This window comes from Dunckerocampus dactyliophorus, chromosome 16 (genome assembly GCF_027744805.1).
Source record: "Dunckerocampus dactyliophorus isolate RoL2022-P2 chromosome 16, RoL_Ddac_1.1, whole genome shotgun sequence".
Lineage (NCBI taxonomy): Eukaryota > Metazoa > Chordata > Actinopteri > Syngnathiformes > Syngnathidae > Dunckerocampus > Dunckerocampus dactyliophorus.
This window is the reverse complement of record NC_072834.1, coordinates 8,358,589-8,373,467: the sequence shown is the minus strand read 5'-3', so window position 1 is coordinate 8,373,467 and position 14,879 is coordinate 8,358,589. Positions and strand designations below refer to the sequence as shown.

The window sequence follows — 14,879 nt, the reverse complement described above, 5'->3', positions numbered from 1 at the left end:
TTCAGAGTCACATTTTCAAAGTTTACAGGTAATCAAAGTAGTTGCTATAATTATATTCAACATGGCAAAGATAATTACACATAATTCCTCAATAGTTGTGTACATAAACTGAATACTGGTAATATGTCAGTCCGGCCCGTGGGTCATTTGGTACCGGGCCGCACAGAAAAAACAATTTCCATTTTTTAATGTTTTATTTTGAAAAGTGGCCGGATTCTCTCTGTTACATCCGTCTCACTTGACGCATGTCCATTGTGCGTGTGCTAACTTTATCTCATGCCGCACAGATAGACTACTACTGTATTTTTACCATTTTTCTTTCACCTCATATTTGGTCTCCAATGCTGATACGATGTGGGAATGCATAAAGGTAAGTTTGGATGACTTATTGAGTGCTAATGTGCACATTTGTCTCAAGTGAATTCATGCTAGCGCACTGCTTTTTACTGCACACATCAAACAGCGATGTAATAATGTAATAATCTCTCTGGGAAAACGGGTCAGCATTCATTTTGGTTTTAATTTGATGTTATTCATGTCTTAGTTTTACACAATATATAATAAATAAGATAAATTACATCGCTATAATGTCCGAACCCCCACCGTCCCCCACCCGTCCGCGGGAGATTTGTGGGAACACAAGCCGGTCCGTGGGTCAAAAAAGGTTGGGGACCACTGCTTTAGGACACACAGTTCATGTATTACATCCAGGTTTTTTTCTACATAACTCACTGCTACAAGTGAACAGAATAGCCCGCAATAAGTGAAATCCACATACTGGACATACAATTATTATATACTGTACGTATGTTTTAAGGCTGTAAAGCCCCCCAACCACACACTTTTCTCAGACACACTGCACTTGTGAAAACAGTTGACTTTATTGTGTAGTACGCCTCGACTCCAATCACGTCTTCCCAGTCAACCAAACAACAACAACAGATAATTCAACATTGAATCAAGGAGGCCAAAATATCGACAAGGACGACAGAGGAGGTGTAAAACACAAGTAATAGACTTTTTTTCTTTCTTTTTTTTTTAAACCTCCCACTCCAAAGAAAACATTAAACATTGTGTTTGTCTTTACATCAGATTACATTCAAATGAACAAAACAAGACTTGGATGGAAAAAACAGCCGAACATGATCTGCCCTTAAAAAATCTTTAAAGATAACATTTTATTATACAAAATAGATTTTATACACCAGTTTTTTTGTCCAGTGTGGCGGAGTTTCGTCCACCTCTGGTAGATTTCCACGTGGAGTCCAATATTTTTTTTCGTTTTTTTTTTTTTAATTTCTTTTATTTTTAGGTGACCAGTTTATCCTCACAGCAATATAGAAGAAAGCCAAAGCTTGGACGTTTAAAAAAAAAAAAAAAAAGAAAAAAAAAGGACACCTTTCAAAATAAGATAGAAATGTTAAGTGCTACTTAAAATGTAACTGAATACGTCTCTCATGTTTTTGATTTGGTCACTGCTGATAAAACCACAACATTTCATCGCCGCCCCCCCCATTCACAGACTCCCTCCCCTGTGTGGGATCAAATATTTACTCTCTAAAATATGTCCTATTAAAATATAGCATTCTTATTCTATTGAACAGTCACCAAAATGTACAGGTCCTGATTTTAAAATGTTTATTTGTACTATGGCTCTCTGTATCACCAACATTTGGCTGAAAATGGCTAAAGTCATCGATTTTAAACATAAAACAAAAAGTTGGGAAATGTGTGTTTTGTTTTGGAGGTTTTTTTTCCTGTGTTGTAAAATTGCTTCTTGCCAATACATTTTATACCGCTGAAAATCCTTTTGAATGATGCCTCCTTTGTAAGAAACATGCTTTTGTGGGATGAAATGAATGTAAATTTTTCGAAACAGCTGGTGTGCCATCCCACAGCGGGGTGTGACCAGTACGAGTTGCCAGGTCATCCTCCACTTTCATACAAGGTTTATTTTCCTAAAATCCTGACGTTGTTATAGCGTGGCTTTTTCCTTGTAAAACTTTATTTTAATTTTAGTCATAGATTTATAATATAATGTGATGTAATGTAACATAATATAATACAACACCTTTACCCCTTAAAACTACAGTGTAATTCTTGAAATCACCTCTTTTTCCACATAAAATCTTAACTTTATTGTAATATTTTCTCATAAATAAATACAAAAAATTGACCTTTGTCAATTGTTCTTACAATTACTCATTATTCATTATTGTTATTTTAACGACTTTTATTGTAAAATTATTACTCTCAATATCACAAATTAACTCTTGTTCAACTTTTTTTTTCGTATGACAGCTGGTCTCATTGTTCGATATTCATTTATCAGCAATATAGTAATCCCTCGTTCATTGCTGTTACCATAATTGGTTCCAGACCTGGGCGTGATAAGCGAATTTCCGATTTCCGATATTTTCATAGTTTGAGCATAAAAAACCTGTTTACAGCCTTCTAAATACGGTTTTTAACATTATTAGAGCCCTCTACACATGAAATAACAACCCCATGGTCACCTTTACACTCGTATTACCCAATATAGTAGACATAATCAAGAGTACATAAGCCATTTAAGACATAAATAAGACTTGTGCTTGTGTGTGTTGCTATAAATGTTTTTCCTAGGGGGGCGAAGTGGTGGGTGGACAGGAAGTCACGTTGGGGGTTCAGAGTTTTAGCTTGGTGTGGGTTGTAGCAGCAACAGTAGCCCACGATTTTATTAGGTATTATTGTGCCTGTTGTGAGAGAATTCCCACCTGCAATAAAAGCCTGTTGTCTCCGCGATCAAGTCTGGTGTTTGTGCCTCACCGAACATTACAGTTACATTACTGACACCTAGTGACCGGTGTAGAATACTACACATCATTCACAGCGTCTTCTGAATGCCTTATATTTGTATTTTAGTTCATTTAACCATGGCTCAGGTGGTCGTCTCCCAACCTGAAGGTTGCGGGTTGGATCATCATGTCCCGTGATCATGTGGAAGTATCCTTGGGCAAGATACTGAACCCCCAGTTGCTCCTGATGCTGCGTCATCAGTAGGTGAACGTGCTAACAGCGTCAATGCGCTTAGAGTGCCTTGGAGGTGGAAAAGCGCTACACATGTGAAAGACCATCATGCGTAATTTAGGCAAAAAATACATAACATTAGCTTAAATATGCGTATGTTGAGTAATAATAGTCCGTATTCAACCACAGAACAGCATGAATTATTAATTCTATATAATTTTAAAAAGGAAAAAACGTGACAGGGTGACGCCGCAAAATTGGAACCGCAATGTGGCGAGGGATGACTGTACTTCCCACCCTAAAATTACAACTGCATTCTTATTATAGTCATGCTTTTTCTCTTTTTTTGCCCTCAAATGTCTTGCAAAATTGAACCTTTCTTTAGTCTCGTCCTTCTTTCACTTTGTTTTTGTAAATTCTTTGTCGTCACTTTGTGACTTTTTTTCCACGTATAAAACATTCAGAACATTGCAACTTTTTCCTTGACTTGTTTTTTTTTTTTAAATCCTCACGCTTTTACTTTTACCCCCGACAACCTAATTCTTCCCGACGTAATTCTTGAAATCATGACTTTGTCTTTTTCTCGTACAATCCTCAATTTGGTGTTGTTTTTTTTTTCCCTTCGGTAAAAGTCACCACTTTTCTCTATTCATACATAAAACGACAGCTGTTCTCATAGTTTGATTTTTTTTTTTTTGTCCCTGCATAGAATGCACTGGCATTGTCACAATACACCAAACACAAATATTCCCAACCTTTCACCTAGTGTGTGTGTGTGTGTGTGTGTCAGAGGCCTACTGTGCTGTTAGTACTAAGTCACACACACAAATGACCAGTCGCCATGGAAACACTCCCTACCTGCTCTGTTAACTGCCATTCAGAGCTTGAAGCACTGAAATCAATGTGTTCCACATTAAAGTAAGCAAGGGGAGGAGGGGCTTATTTAGCGCTGGTAGGCAGGCACCGTTTATTTTTTCCCATACGCAAAAAAATGTACCGAGAAGAGCCTGCATAGGAGCAGTAAAAATAGATCTTTGCAAAAATACAAGTTGTTCTGTGCATCTGAAGTAAAAGAGCTAAGAGAGGCTACCATCAGTTTACCTGCAGTACATTGAAGCTGGTGTGACAATCTCACGAAGAGCACCCTGAAGCTAACGGTCGCCACTGCGTCAGCACACATTTAAAAGAAGGAGACGAAGCAATCCATTATTTCAAACCTGCAGTGACCGAGCCTGAGCTTTGTACCTTTTAAAAATGATCATTTTGTTGAAAAATACTGGAATATATATTTTGTATTTATTTTTTTTTACTAGGGGTGTAACGATTCATTCACTACATCGACATATCGGTTTATACAGTATTCCTATGATCCAACTACTGTACAGCAAGTTTCCATTCCGGACGACATACAGCGAGCTAACATCGCTTAAAAGGTAATCAATGGATTGAATGGATACTAGTGATACTAATGATAAAGACGTTCAGTCTGTGTCTGTGACGTCATCGTCTTCCGGGTATGTGGCGAGCATCTTCTTCTTTTGGTCAGTTGATTCACTTCATTCAGTAGTCATTTTTCCTTTTGTTTCCTTCTGCCATCACTTCACGTGCAAAGAGTCTGTTTGCCCTCCCGGTGTTGGTCTCATCGGTCATTAATTAATCATGGCAAGCTATACCACCCTCTGTTCATCCCGATTTTGTATTGCAATTTCACTCATTTTTTGTACTCATTGATCATTTATTCTTATTCTAATTTATATATTATTTATATATTATTCTAATTTATATCTGATTCCTTTACAAAAACCAACGGGAAACCCGGAAACTTCACCTGCACTGTCCAGTATCCAGGGATTTATTTGGTTGAATTTTTGGCTATAGAGTTACTGAACTGATTTAAAGTTTCGCATTGTATTGTTTTAAATGAACCAATACCGTCCTTGAATCGTACCAGCAACCACGAATCGAATTGTTATTAAAACGAATCGTTACACCCCAATTTTTTGTACGCATTACCAAACTAAACAGAGCTATTACAGTACATACAATATCTATTCATCTGCTGTTTTTTGGGCTTTTTTGGGTTTTGTTAATGTTTTGGGGTTTTTTGTTAATGTCATGTGACACACATTGTGAAATATAGATGAATGCTGGGGAAAATTTCGTATGATTTTGAGGTCAAATTCCAAATTTCTGAACAGCAACGTTTATTATTAGCAACACTGAGACATACTGTAAGTAGGCCAGTCGTGTCAGAGTAAACACCCTGTAATATTACTAGAATAATCACATTTTACAAGAATAATGTTATCATTTGTCCAGGAAAATGTAATTTTTTATGTTTCATCAACTGAATGTGGAAATTATTCGCCGTGCCAAATGGATCATTTCCTTATTTGAAAAGTTCCCTTGAACACACCTGGCGCACACTACTTTTTTTCTCTTGTCAAATGACTTTTCTCATAAATGAGCTATTAACTATCATCACAGTTTGATTTTCGCAATATCACGGCTTTGTTCTCGTGACAATTTTCCTCGTGTAATAACTAAGGGTGTCACGAGACACTCGCAAGACGAGGCGATACACGAGATTGGGTCTACGAGAACAGGACGGGACGAGATTTCAACATTACCTTTAAGAAAAGTACATTGAAAAATATTACAAATATATGATAATATATTGCAATCCACCAATTTAATTGCATTGCACTGCTCCTCACGAGGCTGCACTCCTGCACGCTGTGTGTATGCTAGCGGCCCCGTCTCCACCCACCAAGGCAAAGAGACCGTATGACTGACAACAGGGCTCACTCCATTCATGCCGTTGTTCTAGTGAACTCTCTTCGTGCCTGTTTAGAGGCGGGAGACGAGAAAGCACATGCATGCACATGGCAATATATTGAGGCCGACAAAATGATCCAGTTCATTTTCATTTATTGTGTGACTGATTGATTTATTGATTGATTGAATGATTTATTATCGTCCCAGGCCTAGTGCCCGTTTTTTTTGTTTGCACCTGCGGCTCCATACTTCCATTGACTTTTTGTCATTACTCGTTCACGTGTAATCACAATATTGGGGCGTTGTTCTTGTACAAAAGAAAAAGTATTTGCGATTCCGCATTTACGAAGTCTCGATTTGTGGTCAAAAAAATTCACTAGTTTTATTTATTTCTCCAAAAATAGGCCTCTTTTCCACAGAAAACACATCTCATTCTCCCTAAATAGGTAGTAATTTATACGATTAAGTACAGTGTTCCCTCGTTTATCACGGGGGATAGGTTCCCAAAATAGCCCGTAATAAGTGAAAACGGCCAGCTAGCCAACTTCATTTTTTTTGCAGTTATTATATATGTTTTAAGGCTGTAACACCCCCACCATACACTTTATACACTTTTCTCAGACACACAATAACTTTTTCTCACATTTCTATCTTGTTTAAACACTCCAAAACGTTCAAACCTTCATTTGAATTTGAATGATCAACCTTAATGATCAACACAAGAAATTATTACGTCACTCACGCATATTTCACTCACATGGCACCGTTCCGCTGTGCTGTAGCGTTCTTGTATCCTTGTTAAAACATATTGCTGCAGCGAACCGAAGATTCATTTACAAGCTAGCAAGCTAGCGATGACACAGGAGACATGGCAGGACGGCACGAAGGAGATTGATTGACAATGGTCTCCAGCCAATCAGGACGCAGAAAACAATGGGCGGTGCAGGCCGACGAGAGGGGGAAGAGCGAGACACTCAACTTCCCACAGTGCAAATCTTCTTAAAAGGCCAAGTAACCGCGTTCATACGCTGTAATAAAAAAAAAAAGACGCACTAAAAAAACCCCGCGAGACAGTGAAACCGCAAAAGGTGAACCGCGATAGAGCGAGGGAACACTGCACTTCAAGCTCCTTTTTATTTGGGGATGTAAGCGACAGACAATGCGGCCTCAAAATTGCAGCGAGGTGAACACAAGATGGTACGTCAAGGAAGCTAAATCTATTTATGTATCTAAATCTATTTAAATTTAATCTAATATTTAAAAAAAAATACCCTAATCTAACAATTGCAAATGTTGATTGAATGTCAGCATCAAGCTAGCAGGAGGGTTTGGAGTGGGAGGAGTGAGCCGTGTGTCAAAAACCGACGTATCAAAGACTTTTCGCCCTTCACAAGTGGTCACGGAATGTAACCCCCGTGAATTGTGGGGGCGGGATCTACTGCAATACAAGTTTTCCCTCGTAAAAGGACAACCAACTCCTGTCGCTTTTGAATACTTTGACCCCGTACGACTACAACGTCATTCTTGGAATTGGGACTGTTTTCCCCATAAAATAAACTCTCATTGTGCAATATTTTTTTTTGCCGCAGTATTTTCCCTTCCCTAAAATTTCGACTTACTTTTTCTTGTAAAACTGCATTACTCTGGCAATAGCACTACTTTTTTTTTGTTTGTTTGTTTGTTTTCCTTGTAAAAATGGCATTTTTGGTTTGTTATTTTTCATCAAAAATTTCTGTTACGGTTGCAAAAGCTGCGAAAATTCTTCTTTCTGGTATTCAAACCCATAGTGTACTCATATTGTGTACTCATGTCTGAGGAGCTTAGCAAGCTGAAAGGCACTCGTTCCCCTTCTCACATACATGCTGTTGCTAAAAGGACAGTGTGCATACCATCAGACGACAATGTTGGCTTTTTTTTGGTGTACTTTGTCATTTAGGGTATAGGTGTGTAAAAACTCACGTGGAAATGAATACATTCCAAGGGTCGGTCGGCACGAGGGGACAAACAGTCGGCGTGGAGTGGGTGGGCGACAAAGACGTCTCAAGGTGAAAGCGTGACGTGATGACAAACAGCATTCAGTCTCAGGAGGATGGAAGGAGGAGGGGGTGGTGGCAAAATATGTTCTCTGAAGGCCAAAAATGACAAGTCCTCGCAAACCTGAGATTAGATGAGGAGGCGGGGCTTCTGACGCTCTGAGGTTCATCCAATGCCAATAATAATAATTAATAATAACGTGTGAAGAAGCCCACACACACACTTTAGCAAAAGACAGGCAGGATTTTTTTGTGTGTGTGTGTTTTTTGTGTGTGTGTGTTTTTTTTAAGGCATGGCTATAGAATTTAAGGTGGTCACTTCTGATGAAAAAGCAGCTGCTTGACGCTCCCGTCTTTGACTTTTGGTATCTGGTTGGTGATGATCTCCACCAGCATCTCTGGGAATTCCACACTCAGGGTTTTATTCACAAACGTGTAGAAGCAAATCTGGAGCAGGCCCTCCACGATCTGCAACACGGACACACGCATTAAAAATGCTCAATGTCACGCTCTACGAGAGTGCATAGTTCAAGGAACGCTGAAAAACAGGAATTACAAGTTCCAAAATGAGGTATCACTGTAACAATATGTTTTTAATTGTGGTTGCATTTCACATTAAGACCTGCTTCTCATAGGTTCTCCCTTTCATAAGGTAACCACAATATTAGGCACAGCTCCTGCTATGACGGAAAGCAGCTTTACAACCACAATACCGCACTGACCCAATATAAGACGGTATTTTTTTTCCTAGAAAAAGCCTGAAAAAGACAGGTCGCCATATAGTTGGGGTCTTTAGGTTTATAGGATAAATGCACACCAAGAGGTGATTCAAATTGACTGAGCTTTTCTTCCTGTCACACACACACCGGTGAGAGATGCAGCTATAACAAATATGACAAAAACACATTTAAAATAGAGATTAGTCATATAGTATTTTTCCTCCTTTTTTATTTTCTCTTATTTTTGTAGGGATTTATCTTGAAAAAGAGAGCGTCTTATATTCGGGCCAATACAGTAATAAACATACCGATGACCTAACTTTTTTATGATGGGCATGTTCCAATGACATCTATTCAATTATTCAATGTTTTATATTTACAAATAATAATTGAATAATAATAACAATAACAACAACAATAATAATAATAATATGAATAATTATTAGAATTATTAATAATAACCATTTTGAAAGTATTAAAGTTTAGAAGAACTGCACGCAGTACAAGTCTTCAGTCAAAATGAAAGAATAAATACATTTAAAAGGAAAAAGATGAAGTGCATTATTGACACGCATTATTCCCAGGCTTTTGCTGGCCACATAAAATGATGTGGCGGGCTTATCAATTTGCAGGCAGATGGCGCGTGTGTACGTGTGTGTTGCCTAACCTCTTGCATGGAGTCCAGTAGCTTAGTTAGCTGGTAGAAGCGTTGCCAGTTCTGACTGGTGTTCTCCTCTCGCTTTACGATGGCTTTTCCTAATTCCTTGATGTACGTCATCCTGATCTCGTCAAACACCGCCTGACTCTTCAGGCCGTCTTTAGGAACTTTAGGAACACACACAACCGGCATGTTAGTGCAGGGTTTCAAATACGACCTTATTTTGCTTTTATTCATTTGAATTCAAAGGAATACCACTTTTTATTTTATTTTTTTTTATTTTTATTTTCCTGTAAAATCACAGCTCTCATAATTAAATTAGGGTGTGCCATCAAAATGACAATTTACACAATGAAAAGAGAATTTCACATGTTCTTGTAGCCATGTGACCATCTATTCGTGACATCAAATAAAGCATGGAATCCTTAAAAACTGCAAACTAATCATGGTTTCCTACAGAGACACTTTTATAATGTTTGTATTATCTTTTTCTTTATTTGTGAATTGTCAATTTTGCATAATTGGTCATGATGTACATGTTTTTTTTTTTTAAAGGCTTTAAAAATCCATATATTTCAAGTCAAGTATTTGTGTGTCATTCGGAGCAGCGTTACAATGAATACAAACAGCAGACAAAAAAGTATTTTTAGTGCATGATTGGGAAAGCACTATAGTACGTCACAGAGAGCAGTCATCTTTCCAGCAGCGCACCAGCATCCAACTGATAACATGGCTAGTTAGCTACGTCAGCGAGTGCCGCTTGTACGGCTGAGATGTCATGGTGCCTGAAGGCAAGTTGGCAATTGTTGTAGGAGACTTGTAGATTTATATACAGACGCGCCACAATGTTACTTACTTATTTCAGGAGCAAAATGCGAATGAAAGGGTCGCACGTGTGCTCCTTTTTCATTTTTTCTACTCGCACAGTCGATTTCTAGGCGCATAAGCGATTGAAATGCTAGCACTGTACAGCCGCTTCTTCATCTGAACCCTCACCCGTTCCCTCATCGTCTCTTTCCCTTCTTGTTCAGGCTGGATGGGTGGAGTCACGTGACTACACACGACGTACCTCGTCTTAAAGGGGAATGAACATAGCATACCAGCACACACAGTCAAAACAGACAAAAAAGACTTTCATTTTCTTTTTTAGTAAAACACCGAATTTATCGACATGGGCAAAATGACGTCAGGTCATCGTAGTAAATTTCGGTAACGGTAAATTTTCGGTTTATCGCCCAGGACTAACTCAAAGATGCTGTGAATGATGTGTAGTATTCTACAGTGGTCACTAGATGTCAGTAATGTTACTGTAATGTTCGGTGAGACACACAAACACCAGACTTGGCCGCCGGAACAACAGGCTTTTGTTGCAGGGGTGAATTATCTCACAACAGGCACATTAATCCCTCCTACAAAAGTAACCCACGGCAAACTAAAACTCAACTCTGAACCCCTGACATCACTTCCTGTCTGCCCGCCACTCATCTCCCCTAGACCGGAACACATTTACAGCAACATACACAAGCAAGAGTCTTATTTATGTCTTAAATGCCTTATTTACTCTTATTATGTCTACCGTGTTGGCTAATATGGGTATTAGTTCATGTCTAGAGGGCTCTATTAATGTTATAAACCGTACTTAGAAGGTCATAAACAGGTTTTCTATGCTGTAACTTTTTATTTTTTTTTATAATAAATAAAACGTAAAACGGAGTATTAGGGCCACATTGAAAAAAAAAATTGATTTTGAGAATAAAGTCATACATTTACAAGAATAAAGTCCTAAATTTACAAAAATAAAGTGGCTAGGTAAGGAAGGCGGAAGTGAGAAGTGCTCGACATGCTAATCTGTTTGTGCTCAACTGCTCTGTTTTGCTGCCACGTTATAAATAAAAGCTTGCCTGACACAAGAGGAAAGGTTTCCTTCCTTCCTGAAGAGCTATGCTCTATTTTCCCTCTGACACGTAATTTTAAGACTTTATTTTCGTAAATTCGCGACTTTTTTTCTCATAAATTTATGACTTTATTCCCGTAACATTACTTTTTTACTTGTAAATTTATAAGGCTTTATTCTCGAAATCTTTTTTGTTTTTTTTCCAATGTTGCCCTAATACTATACTAAAAATGGATGTAAAAAGGCATATACAATATTTTCAATTATCAGTTGACCGTAAGTCCACTTCATGAGTCAAGTAAAGAGTAAAAATGCCCATCCATTCATGCAATTGATATTAAGCTTGCTGACAGTAGAGTCACTCATCATGACTCAAATGAGAAAAACATTCAAGAGCTCCAGCCAAAGTTGTCCTGACCTGATAATTTTTCCCTCCCTGAAGGGGAATAGAATGAAAATAGCTGAAATGCTGCCATTCGCCATTGTGGAAATGTCATTTCCCTTTGCGGAGCTTTCATTGCCTTTTCCAAGTGCATCCTTAAGCCTGCCAATCATTCCCAGTGATGTGGAAGGAGGAGATTCACTTGGAGGCCTGTTGCTCACTTAATGTTTAATTTAGACTATTTACGACCACGGTTGATGTAGAAGTGTGTTTTCAATTGCATTACCTGTGCTGAGCAGCAGCAGCACCTTCATGCACAGATACTCGTCGTAGGACACCTCCAGACGCACAAACTCGTTGCAGATCTTCAGCATCTGCTCGCACTGCTCTGTCATGAAAGGCAGCTTCATGCGCTCTCTGAGGAACGGAGGTCACATGGTAAGACAAGACGTTTCGCTTAGGTCCCCGATTATGCAAAAGAAGCTGCTACATGATGATGGTATTCAGGGTTTTCATGATGTCATGAAGGAAAAACCTCCTTCTTCATGACCCGCTCCTAGCTAGATGAGCCTGTCTCTCCACTAGTTTGTAAAAATGAACAGGCTTTGCTACACATCTTAAAATAAAGCCTGGAGCTGTTTGTAAAAATGAACAGGCTTTGCTACACATCTTAAAATAAAGCCTGGAGCTCTCCAACTCTCCATCACTCCTGAATGGTTTCATCCTTGGGACAGATAGACTGAGATTAAAAACTGGTTCGCATACAGTATCAGTCATATGTTTGGAGACACTTTTTCATTCAGTAGCATGATAAAGTGTGTCAAAACTTTTGATTTGTTCATGCAACTGAGCATTTTACGATGCCTGCCCATGTTGTGCAAGGTCTGAGCGAAACAAGGACGAGAGGCACGTTTATTCTTGCTCTCGGCTTGTGTTAACCGTCATCAGACGTTCTCATCACACACAACACACTTCCGACCTTCAAAATAAGAGCGCTGTTCGCCACATCCTGACTAATTATGTAGACAAAATAAGGGCGTCATAAAAAATATCTTACATTAATAACGCAATGGGTATCGCGTTGTGACTACGTCTTCCTTAACCACAAGCACGGGCATTACAGTTTGTTGTGCATTTATGCACTAAAATAAGTGCTGCTAAAATAAGTGTAAAAAGGAAAAAACAACTAACTGAATTCTAAAAAACTTTAAATGGAAAAAGCAGAATTTGGAAAAAAAATAAAACAGTATTTGGGGGAAACTATCTGATTTCATAGGGCCCTTATTATGGGAGTTGAGCTTGGGCTTGCACCCCCTAGTGATGAGGAAGGCACAAAGGGAAGCTGTTCACTCATCTTGTTTTTCCGATTGGTAATGACTCTCCCCAGCAGGAGAGAAGTGCTGCAGGAGAAAGACAAACTGGAGAAAATAAGCCCACTTCCATGAAAGCCACAGCTGCATTATTTTCTACTTCTGAGATCAATAGTTCTCGGTCTCTTCAGAGGTGAAGCCTTGCAGGTCACATTGCGACTCCTCGTGCGAGCAACAAAGCATGCTTTTTTCATTTTATTTTTTTGCACTCTTTGCACCACCGAAGAGGATCAAGTGTTTTTGATTTAGGCGCGTTAATTGTACGGATGGAAAAGTACAATACATGTTCATGTGTTCATATGCATGTGAGTCAGCTTAATGAACTATTATTAGTAGAATACATACTGGTTGATAACGAGGTCGGGTGCGAAGCAGAGTACTCTCCCGTTGCACTGCTCATAGGACCTCCAGCCCAGACTGAAGGACATGAGGAAGAGCCAGGAGCACTGCAGCAACGTCATCTGGTCGTCTAAGTGCAGGTTACGGAAGCCTGGACAGGACAAATAATAGGTCTTGATCCTATATCAACATTTTATACACACTAAATATGCCGTTATTCAATTTAAGGCCAGCTTTCCGATAGTCGCCGAGTGTGTGGTCTGTAAAACATTGCTATTAAGAGCTGTGGCTGTAGGAAACCCCCGATATAGCCGATGCGGCCGCATATGAAGCATCATTAGTGGTCGGCATTGAGCACACGTGTCTTGAACTGCTGTGTTTGTCAAAGAGGACAGGATAAAAGTTGAATTTTGCAAAACCCGCCGTGTCACACTTCCACGGCGTTCAAGTCGAAGAAGAGTGTGATAAAGTGTGTGCAAAAGAGTTACGCAAGTGTTTCATAAACAAAAATTTGCAGAAAGCGAACATATTATCCAGTCTTGTGTCAGTAGGTGTATTAAAAACTTTAAAATGATCTGTAGCACCACATTATGTAATAATGGTGCATTATGTAATAATGCAATAAATGTTCACCTGGTTATGTAACAACGTCGCAATTGTAATAATTGCTGTATTTTGTAATAAACATTTTGTATTAAACTGGACCACATTTTGTAATAACTTGTTACATATTGCAAAAGTTATTACCAAATGAGGATGCTGAACTTATTTGAAAGAACATGCAACCATTGAAATTGACGCCTTAATTAAGAACAAAATTAGTATTTGCCATATTATTATGGCATTATTTTCCATTAATGAAAAAAATGGTTTCAAAATAATGTTGTCGATAATATTGCTTATCGGCAATAATTTGTAGGACAATTATCGTCCAGAAAAATGTGTTATCGTGACAGACCTACGGTATATGCAGTTTTACTTTGCATTTTAGTTCGCAATTTTACTCAGTATCAGATCGGAAAAGAAATCAGTGGTATCGCACATCACTAATGTCTGGGCCTCCGCCCTGGTGGCTGGTTGTGGTACCTACATACATTCCGGCTCAAAGTTAAAGCATCGCCTGCCAAACTGCCAAATGTGGGTAAAAATTTACTTCGGAGTATATCAATTTCAATTTACCATATTGTTTGCCTTTTTTTTTAAAAAAATCTCTGAATGAAGACAATCCTTGTGGTTATTTGTCCTGTCATTACTATCGCTATGTTGCCCTGCAGTTTAGTTTGTGTACTTGCTTGCATGTGTACATGGTATTAATTGCTATGACAAACACATTTATGGCACAAGAGCTCCAATTTGTTTATCTCAGTAAAATAATTTCACCCTTGCTAACTCTCAGGACATGAGCAAAAGAATAAAGTGACTCGTAGATAGTCCAACATGCAACTGGTCATTGATGGAATCAAGTTTTTTTTGTCTGTTCCATATTTGTCTTTTTTATGCTTTAAGTGCTGTATATTATTTGCAAAACATCATCCGTGTTGGCTGTTTGAATGTCTTCCAACATTTCAGTGCACTGTTCATTTCCATGTCAATAATACTAATGTAGCTTTTATCCCTAGCTTGTAAACACATTCTCCATTATAATCAGAACAGTTACATTTGACTTAGGTCTGACCACGTTCTAAATAAGCTGACAT

The 14,879-nt window shown here is 38.6% G+C and overlaps 1 protein-coding gene across 2 annotated transcripts in view; it reads right to left on the bottom strand.

Moving 5' to 3' along the window:
• Nucleotides 1-7,573: 7,573 nt before the first annotated feature.
• Nucleotides 7,574-14,879, bottom strand: part of LOC129169054 (glucocorticoid receptor-like) — a 54,247-nt gene continuing 46,941 nt past the window's right edge. For both annotated transcript variants that reach the window (XM_054755038.1, XM_054755039.1), the window contains 4 exons: nucleotides 13,189-13,333; nucleotides 11,760-11,890; nucleotides 9,207-9,364; nucleotides 7,574-8,288 (listed from right to left, as the gene is read on the bottom strand). In XM_054755038.1, coding sequence (XP_054611013.1) covers nucleotides 8,136-8,288; nucleotides 9,207-9,364; nucleotides 11,760-11,890; nucleotides 13,189-13,333 — 587 coding nt within the window. In that variant the 3' untranslated portion in view covers nucleotides 7,574-8,135. The remainder of the gene's footprint in view (nucleotides 8,289-9,206; nucleotides 9,365-11,759; nucleotides 11,891-13,188; nucleotides 13,334-14,879) is intronic.